This window comes from Henckelia pumila, chromosome 4, assembly GCF_033568475.1.
Source record: "Henckelia pumila isolate YLH828 chromosome 4, ASM3356847v2, whole genome shotgun sequence".
Classification (NCBI taxonomy): Eukaryota; Viridiplantae; Streptophyta; class Magnoliopsida; order Lamiales; family Gesneriaceae; genus Henckelia; species Henckelia pumila.
Genome location: NC_133123.1, coordinates 68,853,152 through 68,878,754, shown reverse-complemented (window position 1 = coordinate 68,878,754; position 25,603 = coordinate 68,853,152). Strand labels below are relative to the sequence as shown.

General features: G+C 33.5%; 4 protein-coding genes and 1 pseudogene across 11 annotated transcripts; 3 read left to right on the top strand and 2 right to left on the bottom strand.

The window, feature by feature from the left end:
• Positions 1-249: 249 nt before the first annotated feature.
• LOC140864756 (2-hydroxyisoflavanone dehydratase-like) lies at positions 250-3,023 on the bottom strand. 6 transcript variants are annotated; one of them, XR_012144339.1, is made up of 3 exons: positions 2,025-3,023; positions 744-827; positions 250-525 (listed from the first exon to the last, which is right to left on the bottom strand). XR_012144339.1 is itself a non-coding variant. In XM_073269101.1 (2 exons), the coding sequence occupies exon 1, from the start codon at positions 2,956-2,958 to the stop codon at positions 2,038-2,040; it is 921 nt and encodes a 306-aa protein (XP_073125202.1). In that variant the 5' UTR covers positions 2,959-3,023; the 3' UTR covers positions 250-525; positions 2,025-2,037. The 6 variants fall into 6 exon arrangements, 2 of the variants coding, with proteins under 2 accessions (XP_073125202.1, XP_073125203.1); XR_012144341.1 differs by having other exon boundaries at positions 250-441; XR_012144338.1 differs by having other exon boundaries at positions 744-820.
• Positions 3,024-4,017: 994 nt separating this feature from the next.
• LOC140864010 (uncharacterized) lies at positions 4,018-8,022 on the top strand. 2 transcript variants are annotated; one of them, XM_073267872.1, is made up of 6 exons: positions 4,018-4,384; positions 4,915-5,150; positions 5,240-5,498; positions 6,672-6,851; positions 7,090-7,245; positions 7,367-7,529. In XM_073267872.1, the coding sequence occupies exons 1-6, from the start codon at positions 4,355-4,357 to the stop codon at positions 7,382-7,384; spliced, it is 879 nt and encodes a 292-aa protein (XP_073123973.1). In that variant the 5' UTR covers positions 4,018-4,354; the 3' UTR covers positions 7,385-7,529. The 2 variants fall into 2 exon arrangements, with proteins under 2 accessions (XP_073123973.1, XP_073123972.1); XM_073267871.1 differs by having other exon boundaries at positions 4,019-4,384; positions 7,357-8,022.
• A 1,316-nt stretch (positions 8,023-9,338) lies between these two features.
• Positions 9,339-13,553, top strand: LOC140863681 (polyadenylate-binding protein RBP47-like). Of its 2 annotated transcripts, none has more exons than XM_073267275.1 (6): positions 9,339-9,794; positions 10,745-11,222; positions 11,625-11,704; positions 11,782-11,912; positions 12,578-12,674; positions 13,228-13,553. In XM_073267275.1, the coding sequence occupies exons 1-6, from the start codon at positions 9,435-9,437 to the stop codon at positions 13,366-13,368; spliced, it is 1,287 nt and encodes a 428-aa protein (XP_073123376.1). In that variant the 5' UTR covers positions 9,339-9,434; the 3' UTR covers positions 13,369-13,553. The 2 variants fall into 2 exon arrangements, with proteins under 2 accessions (XP_073123376.1, XP_073123377.1); XM_073267276.1 differs by having other exon boundaries at positions 9,340-9,794; positions 13,231-13,553.
• A 2,638-nt stretch (positions 13,554-16,191) lies between these two features.
• Positions 16,192-18,583, top strand: LOC140863682 (serine carboxypeptidase 1-like). The gene is made up of 8 exons (XM_073267277.1): positions 16,192-16,684; positions 16,778-16,885; positions 17,070-17,335; positions 17,449-17,691; positions 17,806-17,924; positions 18,030-18,125; positions 18,219-18,324; positions 18,420-18,583. Exons 1-8 carry the CDS (start codon positions 16,315-16,317, stop codon positions 18,561-18,563), a joined length of 1,452 nt encoding a protein of 483 aa, XP_073123378.1. The 5' UTR covers positions 16,192-16,314; the 3' UTR covers positions 18,564-18,583.
• Positions 18,584-21,201: 2,618 nt separating this feature from the next.
• Positions 21,202-24,997, bottom strand: LOC140860070 (uncharacterized; annotated as a pseudogene).
• Positions 24,998-25,603: the final 606 nt, after the last annotated feature.

Here is a 25,603-nt window from a genome sequence, read left to right as displayed (position 1 = left end):
AATAATTGAGTCAACGATTCAATGAAGATGCATGTATTATCCTTCGAATCAAACATTTTTCTTATGCCATTTATATTTTATCCTAATAAATATGGATTGTTAACCAGAGCAGCAATGCTAGAACTTGTTAATTACGATAATGTGATTAATTATGAGTCAAATGCCTGGTTACTAGATAAGATTTCCATGATCACTTTTAAATCATTTTCACGCATTGACAACAATTTTATAAGGTCGATCCAACAAATATTGAGTAGGTGAAATTTAATTCAAAAGATGAATAATGCATCCAAGCTATTGTTCCAATATTACATGGAAAAATATAAATAATTGTTTTAAAAAAAACAAGAAAAAAACCTTAAGCATAAATCAGGCTGTCATTACTGGAACGTCCCGTGAATATAATTGAGAGAGATGGGATGATCCCCAGTCCCCTCTGCCCTGTTAGGAGAAGAAGATTAATCCATTATGGCTGTGTATAATTGCCTCGGTACAAATTAAATCATTTGCCAAGTAGAAGAGTTCCTGTAACAAAAATGACTACATGTCATGCATGTTATGCGGTCTCGAACATCTATATTTGTCAGATGGATTGATCTGATCTATAACTGTAGTAAAAAATAATTCTTTCGACATAAAAATTAATTATTTTTTATTGGTTCAGACTTGTCAGAAATTCGTCTCTGATGAGTTTTGTGAACAATAATAATACTACGATGCACGAGTAATTATAAAATACGTACCTAGATCGAATCACGGAGTTGGGGTTTGAGTCCCTCCTCACCCACAATCGACCCTTCAGTGCATTTTCAACCCAATTCTTTATCCTCCAAAATAAAGATTTATATTTTTTATTTTAAAATTCTTCTCCAACTCATATTCTCTCAAATGTTATAAAATTCTCTATTTTTTTCATTCCCAATCATTAAGTAAATACATATTAAAATCAATAATTACCTCATATATTATAATACAGAACTCAATTAAATGCGACTTGATTTTTAAAAAATAATGCGTTTATTTTGTGCAATTTTCTATGTTCTAAATTCTAATGTGCTCGCATGCTAGTTAACTTAATTCTATCTGTGTTCGTAATAAAATATGTTTGTATTTTTTTTTGTTTGTTGATTATTTCCTTTTGTTTTTTCTCCCCCGAATAGTGTGATAATTAAAAAAAAAGAGAAAAATAGAAAAAAAACTTCAAATCAATTAAAATACCAAAAACCAGCTTAATTAAAGAAAGAAATTGACAAAAACAAAATATAAGTCAAAATGAAACAAAAAAATCAAAATAAAAAAGAGAGTTTGAAACAGTGATTCTCCTACTCTTTAAAGTAGGAGAGAGTGTAAATACTAAATACTAAATACTAAATAGAGATGGTTGGAGGAATTTCTTTCCAAAATAGAGAATGGTTGGAGATGGCCTCATAATTATAGGAAATTTTATGTACTATACATGTTTATAATTATTATATATATTTAAAAAAAATTAACTTACATATTCCAAATTATTATTAAAATGCTATTGGACCATTAAGAATAGTAAAAGAACCGGAGTCTCCAAACTTGACCAATGTCCATGGCCTCATTGTGCATACGTATACGTGATCTTTATTTAAACAAGTAATGGTTGTGAGAAACAAACATTCTGAGAAATAAAAAAGTTTTGTTCATTCAGCAATTTAAAATTTGGGTCGATTATTTTTTTGACTTTCGGTTTTGGCCTTATGGAAGGATATAGTTTATTTATTTTTCAATAGACTTAACATGCATATACAATTAAATACATCTTCACATGTCATATATGAATTTAACAATCACCTCGTCTTTAGATAATACCAAGCCCGCGCCAATCAAGTCTTAGTTGGGCTAAGGTTGAGATCTAAGATCAACTAGTTTTAGGTAGTGTTTCGTCGGCTTTTTCGTTAACAAAAATTTGAAATTTTGTGAAATTTTATTAACGAAAAGTTATCCAAAAAAATAAATAAATAAACAGAGCCAGATAATCATAATATGAATATTACCTGGCAGAATGATCTAAGGACGATTGAAGAAGGCAACGAGTCGATCCATGAGAGCCACAGCATTGTGAGTATTGGGATGGAACAAATGGAAGCAGTGGCCTTCTCCTTGGCTCTCCATCACCTCCACCTCTCCGCCCCACGAGCTCTTCTTCAGCTCTTCGCAGTAACCCATTCCCCTGTTCCTCAACCAATCCTTCTCCGCCAAGCAGAACAGCACCCGCCGCCCCGCCATCGTCCCTATCCTCGGGTCCACCGCCGGGTTCACCCGCGGATCGTCGTCCCGGCCGCTGCTCGTCGGGCATAGCATCTTGTACAGTTTGTCCACCTCTTTCCCTCCGAACCAAGGATGCATCAGGAATATCCCTTCCACTCCCACACCCGCCGGGAGCTTGCTGTCTCCGGCCCTGACCGCGACGTCGTTCGCTATGTTGCCTCCGGCGCTGTCTCCCCCGAGGAACACGCGGCGGAAGTCGGCGTGCTCGTTCAGCCATGGATCCGGGCCTCCGGAGCTGCTGCTGGCGTGCGAAATCACCCACTGGAAAGCAGCCCACGAGTCGTCGAACGCGATCGGAAGAGGGTGCTCGGGAGCCAACCTGTACTGAACCGAGACGGCGACGACGTTCGCCTTGTCGACTAAATCGGCGACGTAATTGTGATACGTAGGGCCCGTGACCGACCCGATACAGAACGCCCCGCCGTGAATGTACACGACGAGGGGGATTTTCTGAGTTGCATCGCGGCGGCCCGGCATGAAAATACGGACGGAAAGGCCGGTTTCGGAGTCGATCACGACGTCTTTGGATCGGACGGCGGCGCTCGGGTCGTCGTCGGACGGGGGGATAAACTGATTGGGGAGGAATCTTTTGACGGTTCCGTCGGTGTACATGTGGAAAAACTGCATATCGATGGCGATTTCCTTGGAATCGGAAGCCATTGAAGCGCAGGAAGAGCAGAGGAGAGTGTGTGTGCGTTTTTTTGTCGGTTCTTCACTCACGGAATGGTCAAGGAAGATGCACTTGAATTCAAATAATGACCCATTAATTAATTAATTAATTAACAATACTCACAACTAACTCACTCTGTCCACACGTGTAAAAGATTAGATTTCTTTTTATTTTTCTTTTTATTAATCTGTCAAATATTCGATCAATCTCATTTATTTAAGCAGAATTTGTTCCTTCTTTCAGTCACGTTATATAGTCCAGTTTTTATATTATATGTTTAAATTTTTTAATCGATTTATTCATATTAATTAATATCATTAACTATTTATAAAATTATTTTACCTTATTAAAATATTTGTTAAATAATAACAAAATTATTAATTATTTTATAAAATTTACAAAAAAACACACTTTCTCTGTCTCATATATATTGTCCTCTTTTATTTTTCACACAAATTAAAAAAAAGTTATTGGAAAAGAAACATGGATAATATAATTGGGACGTAGAGAGTGTTTCATGACATAGGTACAACTTCATTTCTTTCGGTTTTTTTTTTTCCAGAAAAGCTATGGAATTTAAAAGTTTCAACTTTTCCCATCTTTTTGATAAACAATTTTTTTTAAAAAAATAATATTTAATTAAAACAATTTTTTTTTACTAAATATACAATTTTCTTTTATGAAACTATAATTAGTAATTATTAATTTATTATTATTAATTTTTGAAAGAATGAAACTACAACTCTATGCAGGGGGTGGAGTGGAGTGAAAGCTAGGATACCAGTTTTGTAGTATTGTTCTTTCCTTGTTTTATGTGAATATTATTATTATATAACACAAGAAGTTGTGCAAACCATAAATTCGTTTATCAGAGCTTCTAGATCTCTCTTTGAAAAACAAATTAGATATGAGACCCAAATAAATAGATTGACCCGTTACCCACATGGGCCGTCAGAAGTCATACCACTGGGCCGTAGCTTTATCTAATGTGTGGACCCGTTCCAATTGCTTCCTCGGAGCCTGGGACGAAGTTTCCACATCAGAGGAAGAAAAAAGGATCTAGAGAGAGAGAGAGTGAGAAAAAAGCGGCATCATCATTAAAGAAAGAGCCCAAAATTCTGATGAAAATCTTGAGAGATTAGATTTACAAGGAAAAAAAGGAGCGGGGCAATGGGTCTTTTGAAGCACCCCCGTAGTGTTATTATTCTTCACGAGAATATCCGCAGATACACATACACGTGTTGTTGCATGTAAAATTCTACGCCAAAAAAGGGAAAAATTTACCCATTGTAGTGAATTATGATAATAAAGCCAAAAATAGAAAAGGGTGAGCAATTCTTGAATGTCTGCTCGCTTCTTCTCGGCTGAGAAAACAGGAAACAAATCATGGCGGACGATCTCTGTTTCTTCGCCAAGGTATACCCCTTCCTTTTTTTTTTGGCCTTTCTGCAATTTGTGTTTCTTATAAAATAGCTGTTTTGAGGTTAATTTATTGTTTAGAGGTAAGATTATGGAATGCCTTCCCTAATGGAATCTAGATAAAGTTTCTCTCTGGATAGCTTTATTTATTTAATTTTTTTTTATGGGTTGGTGTTTTCTTGATCGGGGTATGTTGGAAATTAAAGCACTTTTGTTTTTGTTGTTTTTGGTTTTTATCATAATTTTGGCATACATACGAGACTCTGATTGGCGAGTGGCTTGCATAAATCTAATTGACTTTCTTTAAAATTCAAGGGTGGAATCTTGTCCATTATGCATAGACTAGTTCTTGTATTTATGTATGTTGTTCAATTAAAATTTGACATTTCATTTAATTTTTCGAAGGTAAGTTCCCTAATCTTTTTTGCCTGAGATTTCTTGTTACCCCTACTGAGTACTCCCGAAGCTCAATTCAGCTGCTATTTGATTCTTCTTTCCTGACATTCTGATGTCTATTTGAGTTTCAGGATAACTTAATCATAAAAACTCCAAAGAAAAATCCACTGTTATTGAGGATGGCGGTGTTGATTTTTGTGATGGTGTGTGGTGTATATATATGTTCGGTCTGTCTTAGGCAAATTGGGGGACGGTCGCTTGAACGTTTATCGAACGTTGAAGTGGTAGAGAGACCATGTGAATTGACTAATGTCGAACCCTTGGAAAAACTTTTTCTGCATTTTCCAAAGCCAAAGTCTTTTAGCCGGTAAGATTGTTTTATGAACCTTTGTTTCTTGAATAATTTGATTTTGAAGTTTGATTTGAATTAGCTGAAATGTTTTTGGTGATTACTAGGGGAGAATGTGCATGCAATCCGGTACGATATTTTGCAATTTTGTCTACGCAGAGGTCTGGGAGTGGATGGTTCGAAACACTATTGAACAGTCATGTTAACATTAGCTCTAATGGGGAAATATTCTCGGTTAAGGTTCGGAGAAGTAACATAACGACTATTGTGGACACTTTGGACAAAATCTATAATTTAGACTGGTTCACAAGTGCCTCTAAGAATGAGTGCACAGCTGCTGTTGGATTGAAATGGATGCTTAATCAGGTAAACAGGATCTTGCATCCTATATGTCTGTGAAATTCCATTGACTTTGAAATGATTATAATATTGTATCTTATGTTGACCTAATTGGCACGCCACCTTCACATAATCAAGATTCGAGATTTTTAGCGTATTATGAAAGAATAATCCTTTGGTAACAATATGTTTTATTTTAATCAGGGGTTGTGGTTTTCGTAATTGCTCTAATCCTGTAGAAACGAGACTAGAACTTGCCAACCCGAAGGATAAAAACGGTGTCTTGATGTGCACTCACCTAATGGCATTATCAATAACATAAGTGTTTAGAAGAAAGATGATCCATTTAGGTAGTTTATTATTGATGCATTATTTAAGAAACTTGGAGCAAACTATGGTCGAATATTTAATTCATGTTTGTGTGCAATACTTATTTATGTCAAGTTGTCAACTTGATGTACTTGTACCTTGTTGCTGGTAATCCCTTTGTTATTGTTTTTGTTTCCCCACAAATCTTTCATATACGCATTATAGTGTAAATATTTTAAACTTCTACATTTTGTTTAATGGGTAAACTAGTCAATGCTTTATTTATTTTATTGTTCTATGTTGTAATTTTCTTAGCATTTTTTCCTTTATGTCATCCACTATACTGAATTGGAATTTTTTTTAAAATGGTTTCCATGTGGACATCTTAAATAAATGTCAAATCTAAGCTAATCTGTTAATGTGTACTGGAGAAGAATGAAAATGGAATATAGATTGTTTGAAATTTGTATTCGTGAGTCGTGACCAACTATATCGATTAAATAAGGTTCATCACTTGTTATGTAACATTTGATTTTTTTTATATAAGAATAAGGCAATTATATCCTTTCTATATCTTATCTGGTCTATTATTTCTTGAAAGAAGACCTGTACACATCCCTTTTTTCTAGTTCACACATTTGTACAAGTCGTCAAATAAATTTTCACAAATTCGGCAGGAACTTTGTCTTGGGTTTTATTTGGCACACATGTTCAATTTTCATTTGCATGTCAAACTTGTGAGTAAGGCTCATGTTGAGATGTTGATAAATTGTATAATTTCTATAATAATTCATCCTGTAATTTGCCCACAAGGTAGTTGATTCAAAGGCAAATACCTTATTCTTGTGCTCTTATGTCTTGTTTCTTGCATTCTTTTTTCTCTCTCTGTAGGGCTTAACGCAACATCATGAAGAAATAGTGAATTACTTCAATGCCAAAGGAGTTTCAGCAATTTTTCTTTTCAGAAGGAACCTATTGCGCAGAATGATTTCGGTTCTCGCAAATTCTTACGATCAAAATGCCAAACCACTGAATGGGACTCACAAATCTCATGTGCATTCACACGAGGAGGTCTTCTAGCTCCCTCCTCTTTTTCTTGTTTTCTCATTCGTGTAAATATCAAAGAAAGAGTTGTTAGCATGAGCAAGCAAACCCAGGATTTCCTATGGGGGCTAAAATGGTTTGAAAAAATAAAATAAACTGATGGGAGGATCGTCCTCCTTTCGCTGCTGCTGGGTCTGCGTAGGTGGTTATGAAAACAGAATGAAGACCTTATGCAGGCTCTTAATTTATTTTTTTAACCGTGCAGGCTGAAATACTAGCTAAATACAAGCCAACAGTCGACACAACTACACTTATACCAAGTCTAAAGCAACTAGAAGACTTGGTTACCAAATCCTTGGAATATTTCAAGAACACTCGGCATATCATCCTCTACTATGAGGACATTCTAAAAAAACGAAAAGTAAGATATTCAACACTCAGCATCCAAGAAGCTTGCATCCTATTTTCTTTGCCACTCAGTTCTTCACCTTTTGGTTCGTCTTTTTTTTTTTCCTTCATTTTTTCCCCCAAGATATTGGCAGACGTTCAAGATTTTTTGAGGGTGCCGCAAATGGAGTTGCGTAGTCGGCAAGTGAAGATTCACAAAGGGTCTTTGTCTTCACAAGTAGAAAACTGGGAGGATGTAAAGAAGACTCTCCAAGGAACATCTTATGAGAAGTTTTTAGATCAAGATTACAAGTTGTAAATGAGCCCGGTTTTGTTTGTATAGCTAGCATAGGTTACCTATTCATTGATTCTTTTTCCACCACAATAGCAAATTGAAATTTTGGTGGCCTTGGTACATTGAAATTCCTGGTCTTACTAGCCCGGGGCCGTGTTGTAGGCTAGCTAGATCATTCGACATGTTTTAGGCTGATGGTCATAATGGAATTTACAGCTTGAACTTGGGAAATTTTTTCCAGTTCCTAAACTGATAACTTGTTTCAGGGAGATCCGACCGATGCTTTCAGTTGCAGTATATCTGTAGTACAACGGTCCGGAATTGCTGCAAGTGGTGTGTTTCCCTTGTCTTTTGTTTCGTTATTTGGTTATACATAATACATAGTATGTTAGAATGTATGATGGTTTGAAAATGATGTACTGGTCTCATCCGGCCAAGGATTGATCCAAGAGGGTCAATTTTGACTGATGAGATTTAGAGTACCCGAGGTCCCGAAGTTTTGTGGTGGCATTGAAACATACATCAAACATGTGATTTGAGGTTATTGATTGAGGCCGTGTTTGGAAAGAGTAAAAAACAATGATTAATTATGAAATTTTTTTTACAAAATTTTCTGAGTAGACACCGTTGAAGTTATATTATATATCGATACTTTTTCCAGTAATTTATGTATCGAGTCAGCAAGCAAGGGCCCAAATAAAATCAGTCAAGTATCTCAGAAATCTTTGAGTAGATACTACAACATAGGATCTGGACGAATTAATAAGCAATGATGATATCACAAAGCATTATATCTTCTCTAAAAAATATGACAGGTCATTGGCTCATATCATAAAACAAAGACTGCATTCAAATTAGATGTTATTTCCATGACATGGCTCAATTATAATTCTCTCTCTTTTATAAATATTTGAGTTAACGAGACACTAGCGAGAGTACACCATTCAATAGTCCAATTTTATTTTGGTTATGTGAAATCTATATGTTTTTAATGGAGTTCATGGCTCCAAATCAATTTTGAACACTTCGATTTTACCTTAAAATAATATTTTATCAATTTAATGTGCGTTGGTTCATTACGTGGCACACATATGACGTTGACCACTAGTTTAAATCAATAATGGGCATATTAGTAGTTAATTTGACACACGTAATTAATATGTTTTTTTGACCAAAATCGAACCGACTTTTCTCTAATTCTTGGAAACCAGCTTCCATCAAGTAGCCTAACTTGGGACATGGTGGCCACCATGATTCCAAAATTAAACCCCTTAATTTTGACTTGGACCAAGTCTAAGTCTCCTTTGGCACAGTATCTACAGCTCCTCCTCGTGCTAAATTATTAAAATATCAATCTCAACCTATAATTCTAATCTATTTTTTTTCAACTGAAAAAGAAAATTTATAGAGGTTATTATTAGAATACACTTTTATTTAAAATCATTATAATTATTCGTTTTTAATTCGGGGAGGGATTTAATTACAAATTATAATTTCTCAATCATGTGCAAATTGCAAGAGAGTATTCAAATCAAACTGACTTTTAATAGACTCCTACACACACCAAACACCCTCTTAAATATCAAATACCTCTATACGAGAAAACGAATCCCAGCCGTCGATTTCAATCGAGAGAACCAAACGCAACGGCCAAGATCTGAAATCAAAAATGGGTCCCGCGAAAATTCCGCGTATTTCTCTCTGGATGGACGGCTGTAAGTGGATCCCGATCGTACATCTACGGTCCACATTGAATGCCGTCAAATTCGATGGCACACGTTGAATCCACCCTAGATCCTTGATACAATCCATATAAATCCCCAAACAGCCGGCTTCGGAAAACCTCTCTCCTTTTACTCTCTCTGAATCCCTGCTCTCGCGAAGATTCAACCAGTTTCGAGGGTAAGGTGATTTCGAGAGAGCCAAAAATGAACGGCGGAGATTTGAACCAACAGCAGCAGATGCAGCAGCAGCAACAACAGCAGCAGCAACAGCAGCAGTGGGCGGCGATGCAGCAGTACCAGCAGCAGCAGTGGATGGCGATGCATTATCCGGCGATGGCGATGCAGCAGCAGATGATGTATCAACAGCAGTACTTGCCGTACTACCAGCAGCAGCAGCAACAACAACAGCAGCAGCAGTATCAGCAGCAACAGCCAGCGCAGCAGCCGAAGCAGAATCACCAGATTCAGAGTTCTGGAGAAGATAACAGGACGATCTGGATTGGGGATCTTCAGCAGTGGATGGATGACAGTTATCTTCAATCTTGCTTTTCGCAGGCCGGAGAGGTAGACGAGTTTACTTATCTATTGACCTCTTGTTCCGTCTTGTTTTTTTTTTAATTATTGTTTTCTTTCCTATTTCTACCATGATTTAGCCTTGGAGTTTCGAATTCTAACTTTGTTGAAGTAAATATTTGATTTTTTTGAGCAATTGTGGCGATCCGTCATGTTTTTTCCCTTCCTGTGAATTCTTTGTTTCTATTTCTTTGGAAAAGTAATTTAGGAGAATTGGATCTTATGTAAAGTTGAATACACGAGGAAAAATAATTAGCACTATCTTCAGAATAGAAATAATGGAAATAACTCAAGTATAGGTTAATACTCAGGCATCATTATTCGTGATTCCCACATATCTGTACAGGCGTCAGGACAAGTTGCTTCAAACAAACAAGATGTGCCATCATCAACATTATTAAAAAAGAAAATGGGAATCCAATATTGAAAGCAGTAATAAAAAAGACTGTTGAGTCCAACAAGATAATTTAAGCTAAAAGAGTGGTGCTTGAGCCTAGTTTTATTACCAACAATAACTTTCGTTTAAAAATAACAAATTCTTATTTTGTTTGACATCGCATTTGCGTTGAATAATGGGTAATCCAGAGCAGTGAATGATGGCCTGTGGTTCCTAAGTTTTTTTACAGCATAATGATGCTAACTTTTACTGGGCACCTTTCAGTTAGTTCGCCATGTAATAGTTTGTCAAAGATTAAGCACGAACAATAATGTTGGTAGCCTCACCGTTAATTATGATCTCAACATTCATACAACAATCTTTAGATACTGGCTAATATACCTATATCGACTGTTTAAGATGGGATTTTTTATTTATTGCCCAGAGGTCAGGTGAAATTGCAATTTTGTCGGTGATATTTCTTTGTTGTGTCAAGGACTTTTGTGCTGTGCAGCTGTTGTTTTGTCTACATCAGCTGTGAATATTATCTGGATATGACATGCAGGTTGTTTCTGTTAAGATTATTCGCAATAAGCAGACTGGTCAGTCGGAGAGATATGGATTCGTTGAGTTCGGTTCTCATGCAGCGGCTGAGAAAGTTCTCCAGACTTACAATGGAACCACGATGCCAAATACGGAGCAACCGTTCCGCTTGAACTGGGCAGGATTCAGCACTGGTGATAGACGCCCTGAATCTGGTTCTGATTTGTCAATTTTTGTCGGAGATTTGGCAGCTGATGTTACTGATGCAATGTTGCAAGATGCCTTTGCCACTAGATATTCTTCTGTCAGAGGTGCTAAAGTTGTAGTCGATCCAAATAGTGGCCGTTCAAAAGGCTATGGCTTCGTCAGATTTGGTGATGAAAGTGAGAGGTCTCAAGCTATGACTGAAATGAATGGTGTGTATTGTTCTAGTAGACCTATGCGAGTTGGTGTTGCAACTCCTAAGAAACCTTCTCTACAGCAACAATATTCTTCTCAAGGTAAGTGCAAATTATTCCTACCATTCTGCAGTGGGGTAAATAAGTTATGGTCTATCACGCAAGTGCATACGTGCACATGTTAATATACAAGTATATCATTTATCTGTATGCTACATGACCGATCTTAGGTTACATTTTTCATCGTGTTTTTGAGGCTTTAAACTTTATGCAAAAGTTAACTGGAGCATCCATTTTATCTGAAGCCCATGTCTTTGGTTCTCTTCTTGTGGTTCCTGTTATCTGCCAAGAAAATTCCTACAGATTATTAAAGTTTTCCTGATTTAGCCTTCCTCTTTGCATCCTTCCTTCATAGTTCTTTTGGTTTTCTGTGCTGGCAACTATGGTTTGATAGTATCCAGTTTATCATGTATTCTCCATTATTACTTGTTTTCTTTGGTTTAGCTGTGGTATTGGCTGGTGGATATCCGCCAAATGGTGCTGTGCCCCAAGTTCAATCAGATAGTGATTCATCTAACACAACAGTGAGCCCTCATCCTTTACAAAGTTCATTATCAGGAATTTTATTAGCTGAAATCCATGTCACCCTTTTTTGTAATAGATATTTGTGGGAGGGCTTGATTCTGATGTCACCGATGAAGAGCTCAGGCAGCATTTCGCTCCATTTGGCGATGTTCTCTCCGTTAAAATTCCAGCGGGCAAGGGATGCGGTTTCGTCCAGTTTACAAACAGGTAATTCTGAATGTATTCATGCGGAAATATAGAAACGTTTCTGTCCTCGTTTTGGAGGAGATGGCTTTTGTTGTTTGTGCCTAACAATATAAGATTTTGATTGATAGATATCATTACCATTTGAGTTGATATTTGTGTGGGTGATGATTAGAGTGGGTTATTTTAAAATTTGAAATATAATATTGGGTTTAAAGATTATGAAATAATAATTGTTTCGAGAACGATAAAAATTGAATTAAATATGATGATTGTGTTTGGAGTTGCAGAAATGAATAGAAACAGATTTTTGGAAAATAAACTAAAATAATATGATGATTATTAGTATTTAATATATAAATATATTATATCTATATGATTAGACCTTGAATCAAACTTCTTTCATTCTTTATCGAAGTTCAATTTCGAACTTTTGTCATTTTTACTTGTTAGGTAGAAAATTTGTTCCTGATTTTCCTAGACAGGTCTGATCGCAGAATCTCACCATGCATACATGTTATATTTAATTATGGGAATTTACGGTGACTTTCCTTATCTATGCCTTATGTCATACATTTGGGGATGAGTAGTATCCAACTGAAATATCGTGGATGCATGTTAAGAAAACTGATGATGTTTAGACATTTGGTCACATTATGCACGAATATTTGAATTTTCCATTTAAACAGAAGCAATGCAGAGGATGCAATTCAGAGATTAAGTGGCACAGTTATTGGAAAGCAGACAGTTCGTCTTTCCTGGGGCCGGAATCTGGGAAACAAGCAGGTAATATTCAAATTTTGTGTTGGTTCTGCGCAATTTAAATATATCCACCAGGTTGTAATTTCGTAGTCATTTTGAAGGAAGTAGCTATTTTTTACCCTATCTTCTATACTCTGTGAAATAGTTTGCTCATCTGTTCTGGTGCTATATGTTGCTGAACTTACGTTCATCAAGTTATCTTACAGTTCACTGCCGGTTTAGGCAAATGTAAGACAATGGAGTGCAATAAACTTAATACGTTGTAAAAGATGCAACCTAGTGTATATAAAATGGAAAAATCTACATATTTTAGAAAATGATATAAGAAATTTAAAGATTTTTTGTTTAAAGGTTGCCTAATCATGCTTGCCCTTATTTGGTCCACCTGTGCATTCAGAGATGGAACTTCAATTATTGTATGCGAAACAATGAATAATTGACACAATATTGTGTCAGGACTAAGATGAAGAGTTCAGCACCTCAAAACCACTGCTAGATGGAATGCTGCTATCCTTTTTTTCTCCAAGAATGATATTATCCTTATCATTTAACTTTTTCGCCCATCCTATTTGTTTAGCAGATGAGATCCGATCATAACAACCAGTGGAATGGATCTTACTATGGAAGACAAGGCTACAATGGATATGGATACTCTGCAAATTCAGGGTACGGGGCTCCTTCCAACGGTCACGTGAACCACCAGCAACCAGTAAGTTAATGCACTCAACCTGGGGTGTGTTTGTGCTCTGAGAGATTAGTGGGAGGTATTGTATGAACTTGAGACACCGATGTCTGTGGCATGATGAGCTCGATTGAGCGTTACGGAAGACCATAAATTTTTTTCTTGGAAACTTGTGTTCGAAATTTTGACGATGGATTTAATTTTATTTTTTTTTTCACTCTCCTTGATATGTTCCTATTCTTTTACTTGTCATTTATTTATTCTTTTGCGATTTCTCTCTCTGTGTCTTTCTATCTATCAGGGGTTTGGAAAATTATTTTGGTACATTTGGAATTAGAATAGTCGCAACTTTGTTACCTTTTGATGATGTAACTTTTTAAGCTTCAAAGTTGCTCTTTTTTTATACCTTGGCTATTAAATTTGGTCGTATATACTATATCCGCTAGATTAGGCTTTGAATTATGTTTCCTATATCTACATTCCGATAAACAGGGGTTCTATGTATGAAAAATTATTAGTCATGAACGTTTAAATTTCCCAAGTTATTAGTCAAATAACTTTTAATTTATTATTTATTATTATTATTATTATTATTATTATTATTATTATTATTATTTTTATTATTATTATTATTATCTTTTTAAAATCAATACATGAGCCCTTTCCATTATTTTTAATGGGATGGATGTTTCCATAAAATTTTATGTAATTTATAATTACAATGTTTTATATTTATCCATGAATGAATCACTGTATTTTACTATTAAAATGTTACTTTAGTGTGATCATGTTCTTATTAACATTAACATTGTTTAATGTTTAATTTTCCACGTCCTAAACTAATATTATAGTGAAAAATATTAAAGTTTATATGTGATTCAACATGAAAAATTTAAAAAATTTGTGAAAATTAAGATAATTAATAACAGAATTTCATGCACTAAAACATTTAAAATCAAATAATTTTGATTTTATATTTGATCAAATAGGTCCATATTATGTGGAAACAATGTAGACATTTGATTTGAAATGTAAGAGTAAAGATTTTCAAATTAGACACAAATTACACAACCAAATTAATCAGTGGTCCATATGTGAATTAGTCAATGCTCCCTCTCTCTCTCTCTCTCTCTCTCTCTCTCTCTCTCTCTCTCTCTCTCTCTCTCTCTCTCTCTCTACACAGTAGTACATGGACACACGTTGTATGTATAAAATTAATTATCATACACGAAGAAATAAGTTTTATTTTATACTTATGGGTTTTTGGTCTCAGGCCAATTAACGTGATATGAGTTAATTTAGTTTGATGTAAACAAGTCGAACCAAATTCACTTATTAAAGGGGACTGAAATTTCATTAAACAGTATAGAATCATAGCTAAATTACACACCCACGATGTTACAATTTTAATTCTCGAATATTACGATCATTAGTTACTGAAGCCTTAAATGAACAAAAAAATATATATGTATATTTATTCTCAAGAGACAACATTGTCTTCACTTTATTGTTTTCATCCCTGGTGCAATCTAGATAAGGTTTAGGTCGTTAAGTAAAATAATTCATTGAATCAAACTTTTATTTTAAGAAAAAATATATATAAGCGCATCTTAGACTCTTAGTCCACTCCTCTCATTTACTTTGGCACATATATTTTCATGAAATGATCTCACGAGTCAATTTCGTGACACAAAACTTCTACTCGATCTGATCCATGAAAACATATTATTTTTATATTAAATTATAATTTTTTATTGTAAATATAGATCATGTCGACCCATCTTAAATCCAGATGAAATTAGTTCCAAGGACAAACTTGTAGTATTAAATATAGATATGATTGGAAATGTAGGGCAATGGCTTTGATGATGATCCATTTCGAGCCGACAGCAAAAATAAAACAAAGCCGGCTTCTCATCTTCTTTTTTAAAGAACGGAGAAAATATTAGTTCATTTGGATAAGTATTTGTAAGATGTTTTTTTTAAAAGTTTTTTTTTTATAAAATATTTTAAAAGTTATTTTTTATTATAAATGTGCGTTTGAACAGCTGTTATATCAAAATATTTTTAGAGTTGATGAGAGATGTTTGGTTATTCTAAAAACATAAAAAACACCTTTACATTGTTTTTTAAAAATTATAAGTAGATAACACTTCCTTAAAAATATTTTTCAATTTTTTTGTTTTTACAAAAATCTTAATTGATCGCATGCTTTGAGTTTTTTTTCCACTTACAAAACATTAAAAATATTTTTAAAATACTTGTATAAACGGAGAAAAATACTTGTATAAACGGAGAATCAATAACCTTGGTCTCATGATTTCTGAAAGAAAAACTTAGTACCACACTCTTAAGACTTTCCATAATTAGCCATCCACATGAAAATATTCAGTCGCAAATTGGAGGCCGAATATAAGTAATTCGTCAGAATAAATATATTATTTTATAAGTTACGCTATGTATATAATTGAGAATTATATTTGAAATTATATAACTATCTCAAATACAATTTTAAAGTGTTTTCCAAATAAAATGTATAGAAAATTTTGTAATTTCAAAATAAATGTGTAACATTTTATAACATACATACCATTTTTCTTATTTTATTTTTGAGAAAGGAAACATTTAAAGACAGAAGATAATATATCGATCCTCTTGTAGTGCCATAAGCCCGAATCCAAAAATTTTTCATGAGAACTTTCCATATTTCAAGGCACAAAAGATCATGAATGCAACATGAAATTGTTAAATTGTTAGGTGGCCGGAGACAATCTGCTTGATCCAAAGAAATTAGTGTTGACTCTGTAAAAACAAAGCTCGATTGGTGGGACCAAAAGATTATGGATCCTATCATTTGAATCGATTCCCACAAAACAAACAAAAGAAAATGAATCAATCATTTTATTAAGTTTCACATACATGTATATAATGTTCCACTGATATTGGAACTAAGACATAAGTTGGCTTAGCTTCACTTCAAGAATGAAGTGTGCACTCAGCTTCTTCTTCCTTTCACTTTCATCCCTTTTGGCCTCGACTCGTGGCTACTATGGTGGGATTGGAATCGATCCCATTGAAAAATTTATCAAGTCGCGACGTTTGAGATCATGGGTTAGTTCTTCATCTACGGAGGATGATATATCGACTGAATATCCATCGGTCTACATGTCACCTCAAGTGGGGTTGAAAGAAGCCAACAAGATTTTAAGGTTGCCGGGACAACCAAAAGTCGAATTCGATCATTATTCAGGTTATGTTACAGTTGATCCTAATCCAGGAAGAGCACTTTTTTACTATTTCGCCGAGGCTGTTGATTCTTCTACCAAGCCTTTGGTGCTATGGCTGAATGGAGGTAAGTTGAGTACAGTTATAGTATATATTAAGTTTTTACCATATGACATTTTTTGTGTCTTTATTTGATTTTTGGCTCTATCGCTGCTTGCAGGGCCAGGCTGCTCTTCATTAGCCGGTGGGGCGATGATCGAACTAGGGCCGTTTCGAGTGAATCCTGATGGGAAAACATTGTGGCGTAATAAGTATGCTTGGAATAAGTGTAAGTGTTTCTGTACGTACCGAATACCAATATGCAAATATCCAGTTAGTGCAATGGTTTATGTTCTGCACCAATGTATTGCAAAAGATTTCCACTGAAAACCCATTGAAAAAAGTTTGGGATTATATATGGATTGATTACAAAGTGCAAGACTTGTGATTTCTTCATTGTGCAAATGTTGAAGTGGCAAATATCCTTTTCTTGGAATCTCCAGCTGGTGTTGGATTTTCATACTCAAACTCAACAGTTGAATATGGAGATAAGTTCACAGCAGCAGATTCTTACACCTTTTTAATGAACTGGTTTGAAAGGTTTCCAGAGTACAAAACCCGCGATTTCTACGTAATTGGGGAGAGTTACGCCGGTCACTACGTACCTCAACTCGCTGCATTTATCCTTAAAAACAACAAAATCACAAGAAATACAGTCATAAACTTGAAAGGCATAGCTGTGAGTTTTCGTTATTGTATTAGGACAGATTCAATATTAGAGTGAACATGGTTCATCATAATTTATTAGTAGTATGTATGTCAAAATTTCTCTCATGATTCAGTATTTTTCAGATCGGCAACGCAGAAATACATGCCGAAGATGAGTGGGGCGGATTTTATGAATATTTTTGGACACATTCTTTTATCTCTGATGAAGTTCACAAGGCCATCAAATCAAACTGCAATTTTTCTACTCTGCCTTCTCTATCTTCAGCATGTAATGCAGTTCTTGATGAAGCAGATTCAGCTATTGCGAATATCTTCATTTACAATGTTTATGCTCCCTTATGTTTGCCAACTTCCAATGCTTCCTCGGTACTCATTTTTGTATGCTCGACTTGATTCTATAGGCCTTCAAAATAGCATACTCTGTCATACCTCAAGTTGCTGAGTCGATTCCGTAAAAACTCCATTTCTTGGCTAAAACAGGTATCTGGATTTGATCCATGCTCAAGCAACTATGTTTTCAACTACTTAAACACACCTGAAGTACAAAAGGAGCTTCATGCAAACATCACTGGGATTCCAGGGCCTTGGAACACTTGCAAGTACTATAACATTTTCATTCTCTTCTTTTTTATAATTCCAGGTTCATTTTACAATGTTTCCTAGTATGATTATTATCACTAAGATATACTGATTTCCCCTCTCAGCAACACCATTTTTACGAACTGGAAAGACATGCCGGTTTCTATATTACCTACCATTAAAGAGCTGATGGCCAATGGAATTCGAGTTTGGATCTATAGGTAAGTACTTCATGAGCAGGGCAAACCTCCATATATGTTGAAAATTGCTTTTTCCCGAAAATTCGAGCTCATCTGATTGTACTGAACGTGCAGCGGCGACATAGATGGGAGAGTACCGGTGACATCGACTAGATATTCAATGGCTAAGATTGGTGCAGAAATTTTAACTCCATGGTATCCTTGGTATTCTAATGGGGAGGTGAGAAAAGGGATTGAGTGATTCATTTCTTATGATGCACAGTATGTTAAATTCTGATGTTTACTATTTTTGATGTTACCATTGATTCTAATTAGGTTGGAGGATATGCGGTTGAATATAAAAATGTGACATTTGTGAGCATAAGAGGAGCCGGACATTTTGTTCCAAGTTATCAGCCCGAACGTGCTCTCGAATTATTTTCATCCTTCTTGAAGGGAAAGCTTAATTCCTCCAAATAAATGAACTTAATTCATGTGTTTGATGACTGAGAGGAACCTTGTCAATTTTCTTGATTAAGATTGAACCATAATTGTTGTCTCATTCAGAAATTGTTGTGTCATTCAATGATTCAGAGGATGTTTGACTAATTAAAAACAAAATACAATCTCCTACATCTTTTAAAGTTATTATTACGAATAACAATATTAATTATAATTGGAATAGTATAATTAATTTAGTAGTAATGAACAGTAATTATTACTGTAATTATATTATGTTCATATTTATAATAACAAAATATTATAATTGGAATAGTATAATTAATTTAGTAGTAATGAACAGTAATTATATTATGTTCATATTTATAATAACAAAATATTACTGTGAAGTATAATAAATCGATTATAAATATATTAATAAAAATTAAAAAACATTATTTTGACTAGTACCTTTTTTAATCCATTATTTTTAAAAATTATATAATAGTAATGCTATTATCACGATCATTATATTTATAATCATCATCATATTTTTACTATTATTTGTTATTTGTTATAATAATATTGATATGTAATTTATTATAGTTATATTTTTATTTATAATAGTTAATTATAATACTTATTCCTATATATAATGATAATGACATAATAATATTTATTATTATTACTACTACTACTACTATAATCATCAGAATTAATGTAATACTACTATTATATTAATCATCATCATCAATAATATTATTATTGAGAATAATATTGGCAATAATTAAATTAATTAAGGTTAATCTAATTATAACTCTATGTATAATATATATTACACTTAATCATAATTATTATTTGTTATCATGATAACAATAACGATCGTTATATAATTATAATAACTATTATTATATATATATAATAGTATATATTGTAATAATTATTATAATTATATATTAATAAAATTAATGTTATAAAAATAGTATTCAAAAAACAATATATTATAATTATATATTAATAAAATTAATGTTATAAAATTAGTATTAAAAAATAATAATAATTAAATTAATTGTAATAATAATTATTAATTGGAGTAGTAATAATAAGAATAATAAATAAATTTATAATTATTAAAATATTTGTTAACACTATTATTGTTGTTTTTATTATCACTAGATAAATGCACGGTGTAGAACATTTAACATACAACTAAGTAATTATTTGGTTTGGAATGAAATGATCACATTTTCTCTTTGATATAAGAGCACCATCAATCTTTTTGCACTTTCCGTTTTTGATCTTTTTAGCTCTTTTGTTTTAATCAGCAAATGTCTCGCAGTCTTGAATCTCTATTGTATATCTTGTCTTCATGGATTATTCATATTTTCATCCATTTTTTTATTCAGGTGATTTTTCTACCTTTGGTGGATTTTTGCCTTGTTAAGTTGTCTTAATAATATTTCGAGATCTTCGTTTTTGATATTGACATTTCTTGTTGGACAATCGCCAAGTTTATCAATAGCTTCTGCTACGATCTTCAACACGCCATAACGTTTTTTTATCGATCTATCCAACTTGAAGAAGAATGTATGGAGCTTGGTCATTTAACAAATCTTCGTATCGGTTATTTGCTTGGCACATTTAACTTTGTAAATTTGTAAGTTTAGATGCAATATTGCGATATTCTATTTTGATAGTATTTGAAAGAACTTTTAGGAAATATTTCTGCTTTTATTTATCAAAATTTTCAAAATTTTGAAACAAATTCCAAGAAGACAATTTTATAACTTTTATTTTTTATTTTGAGAAACTTGAGGTAATAGGAAAAGGAAAAGGAAAAGGAAGAGGAAAAGGAAGTTATTGTTGCAGCTGAAGGCAACATCACAATGACACATTTAACCTCGTGGGCGGAGGAGGAGGTTGTGAAAACTGAAAAGGAAGTCATTCTATGCGACATCGAGTGTAGAGGTATCAGAACTTAACCTAATCCGTCAATCTGACACGAATCGACTCGAAAAATATCGGGTTAGGATTGGGGGTTTTTGGGTTTGAGTTGAAATGGGTTGACCCGAAAGCTAACCCGAAAAAATTAATTGGGTTTGGGTTGGGTACGGGTCAACCCGGGTTGACTCGACATGACCCAAAAATTGTAATTATTATTATTATTTTTATATAAAATTAAGAAAAATTTGCTATATTTTTATACATTGTATGTTTGAAAAAAAATATATTGTATATTGATATAATATATTTTCATCATTTAATGTTTATTTTGTACAATTTTTAATTTTAAAATAATTTTATTTTTTGTAATAAGTATACTTTAAATTTTTTACAACTAAACTTTCAATTTAAACTAGTATTCCACCCGTGCGATGCACGGATTATATCTCGAGTGTAGTATGATTAAATTGGTGGATAGTGTGAAAGATTTTGACTATGAAATTAAAATGTAAACAACTCTAATTTTACAATGAATAATAAGAATAACGTGAAAAAAAATTTTAAAACTATAAAAGACAATATTTAAATAAATCATATGTCATGTGCGCATTGTAAGTGATGTTATTTTATATAATTAATTATGAAAAAATGTATGAATGAACATTTTAACAAATACTTGAAATTCAAATTGACTAAATGAATTATATATCATACAATTGAAAAACAAACAATTATCTTATAAATTCTGGAAAACTTTCTTAAAAACAACATTTGTTGTTGAATTTTTCTGGTTGATTTTACCATCACAGATCAAGATTTTGAGACTCTTAGGATTGGTAACCCTAGACACAGCAACATACAACTGATCATGACTAAACACGGGATTCCTCAGAAAAAGTCCTACATGAGACAATGATTGATCCTGACTTTTGTTGATTTTCATTGCATATGATACAATCAAGGGATACTGTCTTCTTTGAAATTTAAAAGGAAGTCTCGGATCAGAAAGTGTCAAAGACATTCTTGGAATAAGCACTTTGTGACCCGCATTACTTTCAGTCAGAATTTGTCCTTCCAAAACATGGTTTCCAAGCCTCGTCGCTATCAATCTAGTGCCATTGCATAAACCAAGAGAATGATCTATGTTCCGCAGCAACATAACCGGAGTTCCAACTTTCAAGTTCAACTCGTGATTTGGTACTCCAGAACATTTTATCTCATTCAAGTATTCAGTGGTATGTACATTATGCAATAAACCAAAGCTTTTATCCGAGTGGCATGCTGTATCAGAACTTAAATACAATCTTCCCTCAGAATGATTAAGAGATATCATGTATTCATTTATGGATTGAACGACATCAAGAGTCGGTGGAAAAATAGCTCTCTGCTGAAAATATGCAGTATTACCAATAGAAATGTCCGATGATGGAAATGTACTCTCGACTATCGATGCAATAGGATCATTACAATATTTCAGCAAAAGGTCATCAGGAATATCGATTGTCGCATAACCATCATTTTGTTCTCTGATTTTTTCATCTCATATATTAGCAATCCAATCAGAAAATTGCTTTGTTTTAGCACATTCTTCATCAGAACCTAAATTTTGTAGTCGCATGTTTTTCGTCAATCTCAAAACCGTGCAGTGCCTCCAGATATACGAATAATTTATGGTCGCGAGAACAATATATTGCCTACTACCTCTTGGAATAACAGGTAATATTTGATGAAAATCGCCACCCAAAACAATAGTTTTTCCCCCAAATGGCAACTGAAGGCTTGAAGGATTGACAAATCGCATTATATCTTTCATGCTTTTATCTAAAGCATCAAAACAGAACTTATGCATCATTGAAGATTCATCCCAAATGATAAGCTTAGATTTTTCAATAAGCTCCGCAAGAGGACTTCCTTGTTTGATATTGCATGTTGATTTTTCATTGGGATTAAATGGAATCGCAAAGCGTGAATGAGTTGTTCTTCCACCAGGCAGAAGAAGAGACACAATACCACTGGATGCCACATTCAACACAATCTCTCCCTTCAATCTCAAGAATGCAGATAGACTATTCCAGACAAATGTTTTTCCAGTACCTCCATATCCATATACAAAAAAAACCCCTCCCTTATTTGAATGAACTGCATTCATCATCGTATCATATACATGACGTTGCTCAGAGTTCAAGTTATTAAGGAGATTATCATGTTCTTCTGATAAAAATCTTCTATCAAACCGCAACTCATCATGTATTAATCTGTTCCGTGAAGTATGAAAATATTGATCGCTCGGAAATGGCATTGACTGGAATTCACTTAAACTCTTTCCATAGCTTCGCAATAATTTTTCAATTTCAGCCAAGGCATAATTTCTAATTTCATTTTCACTTAATATCAATTCTACAAAAATATATATAAATATGTTACGCACACAAATATATATTTTACAAAAATAACAAATATAACAAAAAAAAATTTATTGATGCATGCATACCTTGATGTTGCAGCAAGTTACGTTGTCTGTATAAAACATCATCTGACAAATATGTCCAACATGAATCCCAAAGTACTTCAGGTCGGCTGATGCAGTTCGTTGACAATAGAGTAGCAAGTAAAACTCTCAAATATTGTGCTGAAGCCCAATGACTTGCCTCAATAATGCCATCAATATACTCTTTGTCATCATTCAACAACCCCAATACATAGCAAGCATCGCGAAATGAATGATGTTGAACACCATTAACACGAGTTATATCATCATAGCAAGTGGCACCATGATTTAAATTCAGACATCTTAAATAATACATGTCTCCACAGCCCGGAGGAACGTAAAAAATGCGTCCGATCGAAAATCTCTGCTTTCTGGGAACGAATTCTCGGGTATCTTGCTTCCAAACATATTTCATTGGAAATTCAGCATATGTCAATTCCCTTGCCTCTGGATATTTTTTATTAGCTTCCATCCATGCTAGAAACATGCTCTGGTTAATAGTGGATCGGTCGAGAATATTACTGATTTCATCTGCATCTGAAAAAATGATATTTTGTTCATTCGGAAGATGAAAGCTCAAACGCTCAACAGGTGGATCTCTATAATGAATATTAAATCCAAAAATTCTCTATGCAGTCGTAATACATTTCAACTTCATCGACATTTTTTTCCAAACTTTCAGCAACCGAGCTCTGATATAATGATGCCGTCACACGATCGTGTCCTTTATTAATATATTTGAACAAATATTTAATAGCACGAGATTGGTTGCACCACTCAACATTCATATGAGCTCTGTATCTAATCAACAAATAACGATTGTGGGGAACAACAAATCCATTGTCCAGCTCAACACCATTTTTGAGAACTCTTCTCCCATTATCTCTGCGTCGATAAATTGGGTATCCATCTTCATCAATTGATGTCAATTCAACAAATTTTTTAGGAAAATGTTTTGTGCAACGACCGTCAGACATGAATGGAGAATTTTTTTCTTGCCTCACCGCATGGACCGTGCATCATCAGATCCCGTACTGATTCATGATAAACAGGATCATGATTTTCATCCGAAATTTTGGCAAAAATCATACGATCGATTATCTCTGCTATTGGACATTGTTCTTCTTTGCATAGAAAGAGCAGAATATGGGCGTGTGGCAATCCTCTCTTTTGGAATTCAACGGTATATATAACTGAAACAATTTAAAATATATATTTATTAGTATGTACTGAAAGATATTAATTATTATGATAAAATAAAAAATAGTAGTACCTTATAATTAAAAAAACGGTTTACTTGCTTTAACAGTTCCAAATATTTTTTTCTTTCGGACATCTTTAATCAAGACATCCAACTTGATTTTAAAGATTCTGGAGACAATATCTGGACGGTCTTCGGCCCTCAATCCTCGAGGTTCGATAAATCTCATAATTTCTGGCCATTTTGGGTTACATGTAAATGTAATAAACAAATTTGGGTATCCGGCCCATTTACATATTGCCATTGCATCTTGGTAATTCTGAATCATATATCTTGCACCCCCAGTAAAAGACGAAGGCAATATAATACGTTTTTCTTGGGTAGATGCATTTGTTTCACCACGCACAAGTGCATCATGAAGACCTTTATACATTTCACATCTCAATTGTTTTTGATGCATACGAACATATGTCAACCTTCCAGATTCAACCATTGTGTATGCATCAACAATAAATTGTTGAAAAAGTCTTCTCGAAGACAAAATACTTGAAAATTCAAAGTCTCTATCATGTAGTCGATAAGAAAAAATTCTCTTACACTCACTTTTTTTATACCTCCAATAATTGACTTGGATTCCGAGAATGGAATATCTTCTCGATAACCATCCTCATCATAGGGGAAAAAAATAGGATACTGGAGAGAGAGATATGCAGGATTCAACTCATTGATACGTTTAAATCGACCCGTTTGTGTTTCTACTAAAATATCTCTGTCGCCCAAAGACTCATTGAAATCTCCCACAATTAATGCAGCAACCTCAGAAGTAGAAGGAAGATTATATCGTCGTCCGATTTATGGAAAATCTATACACCAAATATTCAAGATGACATTTTTTAAAAAGTTCAAAAACGTAACATTATAAAAATATATATTTATTTAATATGATAAAGAGTAGTAATGATTAAATATAAAAAAGCAATACAAAAACTCAAAATTATGATTGAAATTAAATGAAATAATATAATCAATATAGATATTTAATTATAGTTTATATTTTTAGGTTAGTCGAGCCATAATATCGGTTAAGTTAGGCAAAAATTACATTATCATATATATATATATATATATAAACACACAAAAATTTAGTGAAATTAAACAATAATGATAACATGCATTCTAACAAATTTCAAATGTTGAATTGAAAATTGATACAACATCATTTATAGATTTATAAATGTCTTCAAATCAATATTGAAAATGTTTTGTGTGCTAGTTAAATTTTAGAATTAGAATTTTTAATTGTGCAAATCACGATTGATTTTTTTGACTTTTTAAAGGTGGAATTTTCAATTTTTGGAAAGCACATATTACGGAATGATATATATGATATAAATGTATGCAAATTTACCAAATATATATATATATATACATTTATATTTAATTTAAATT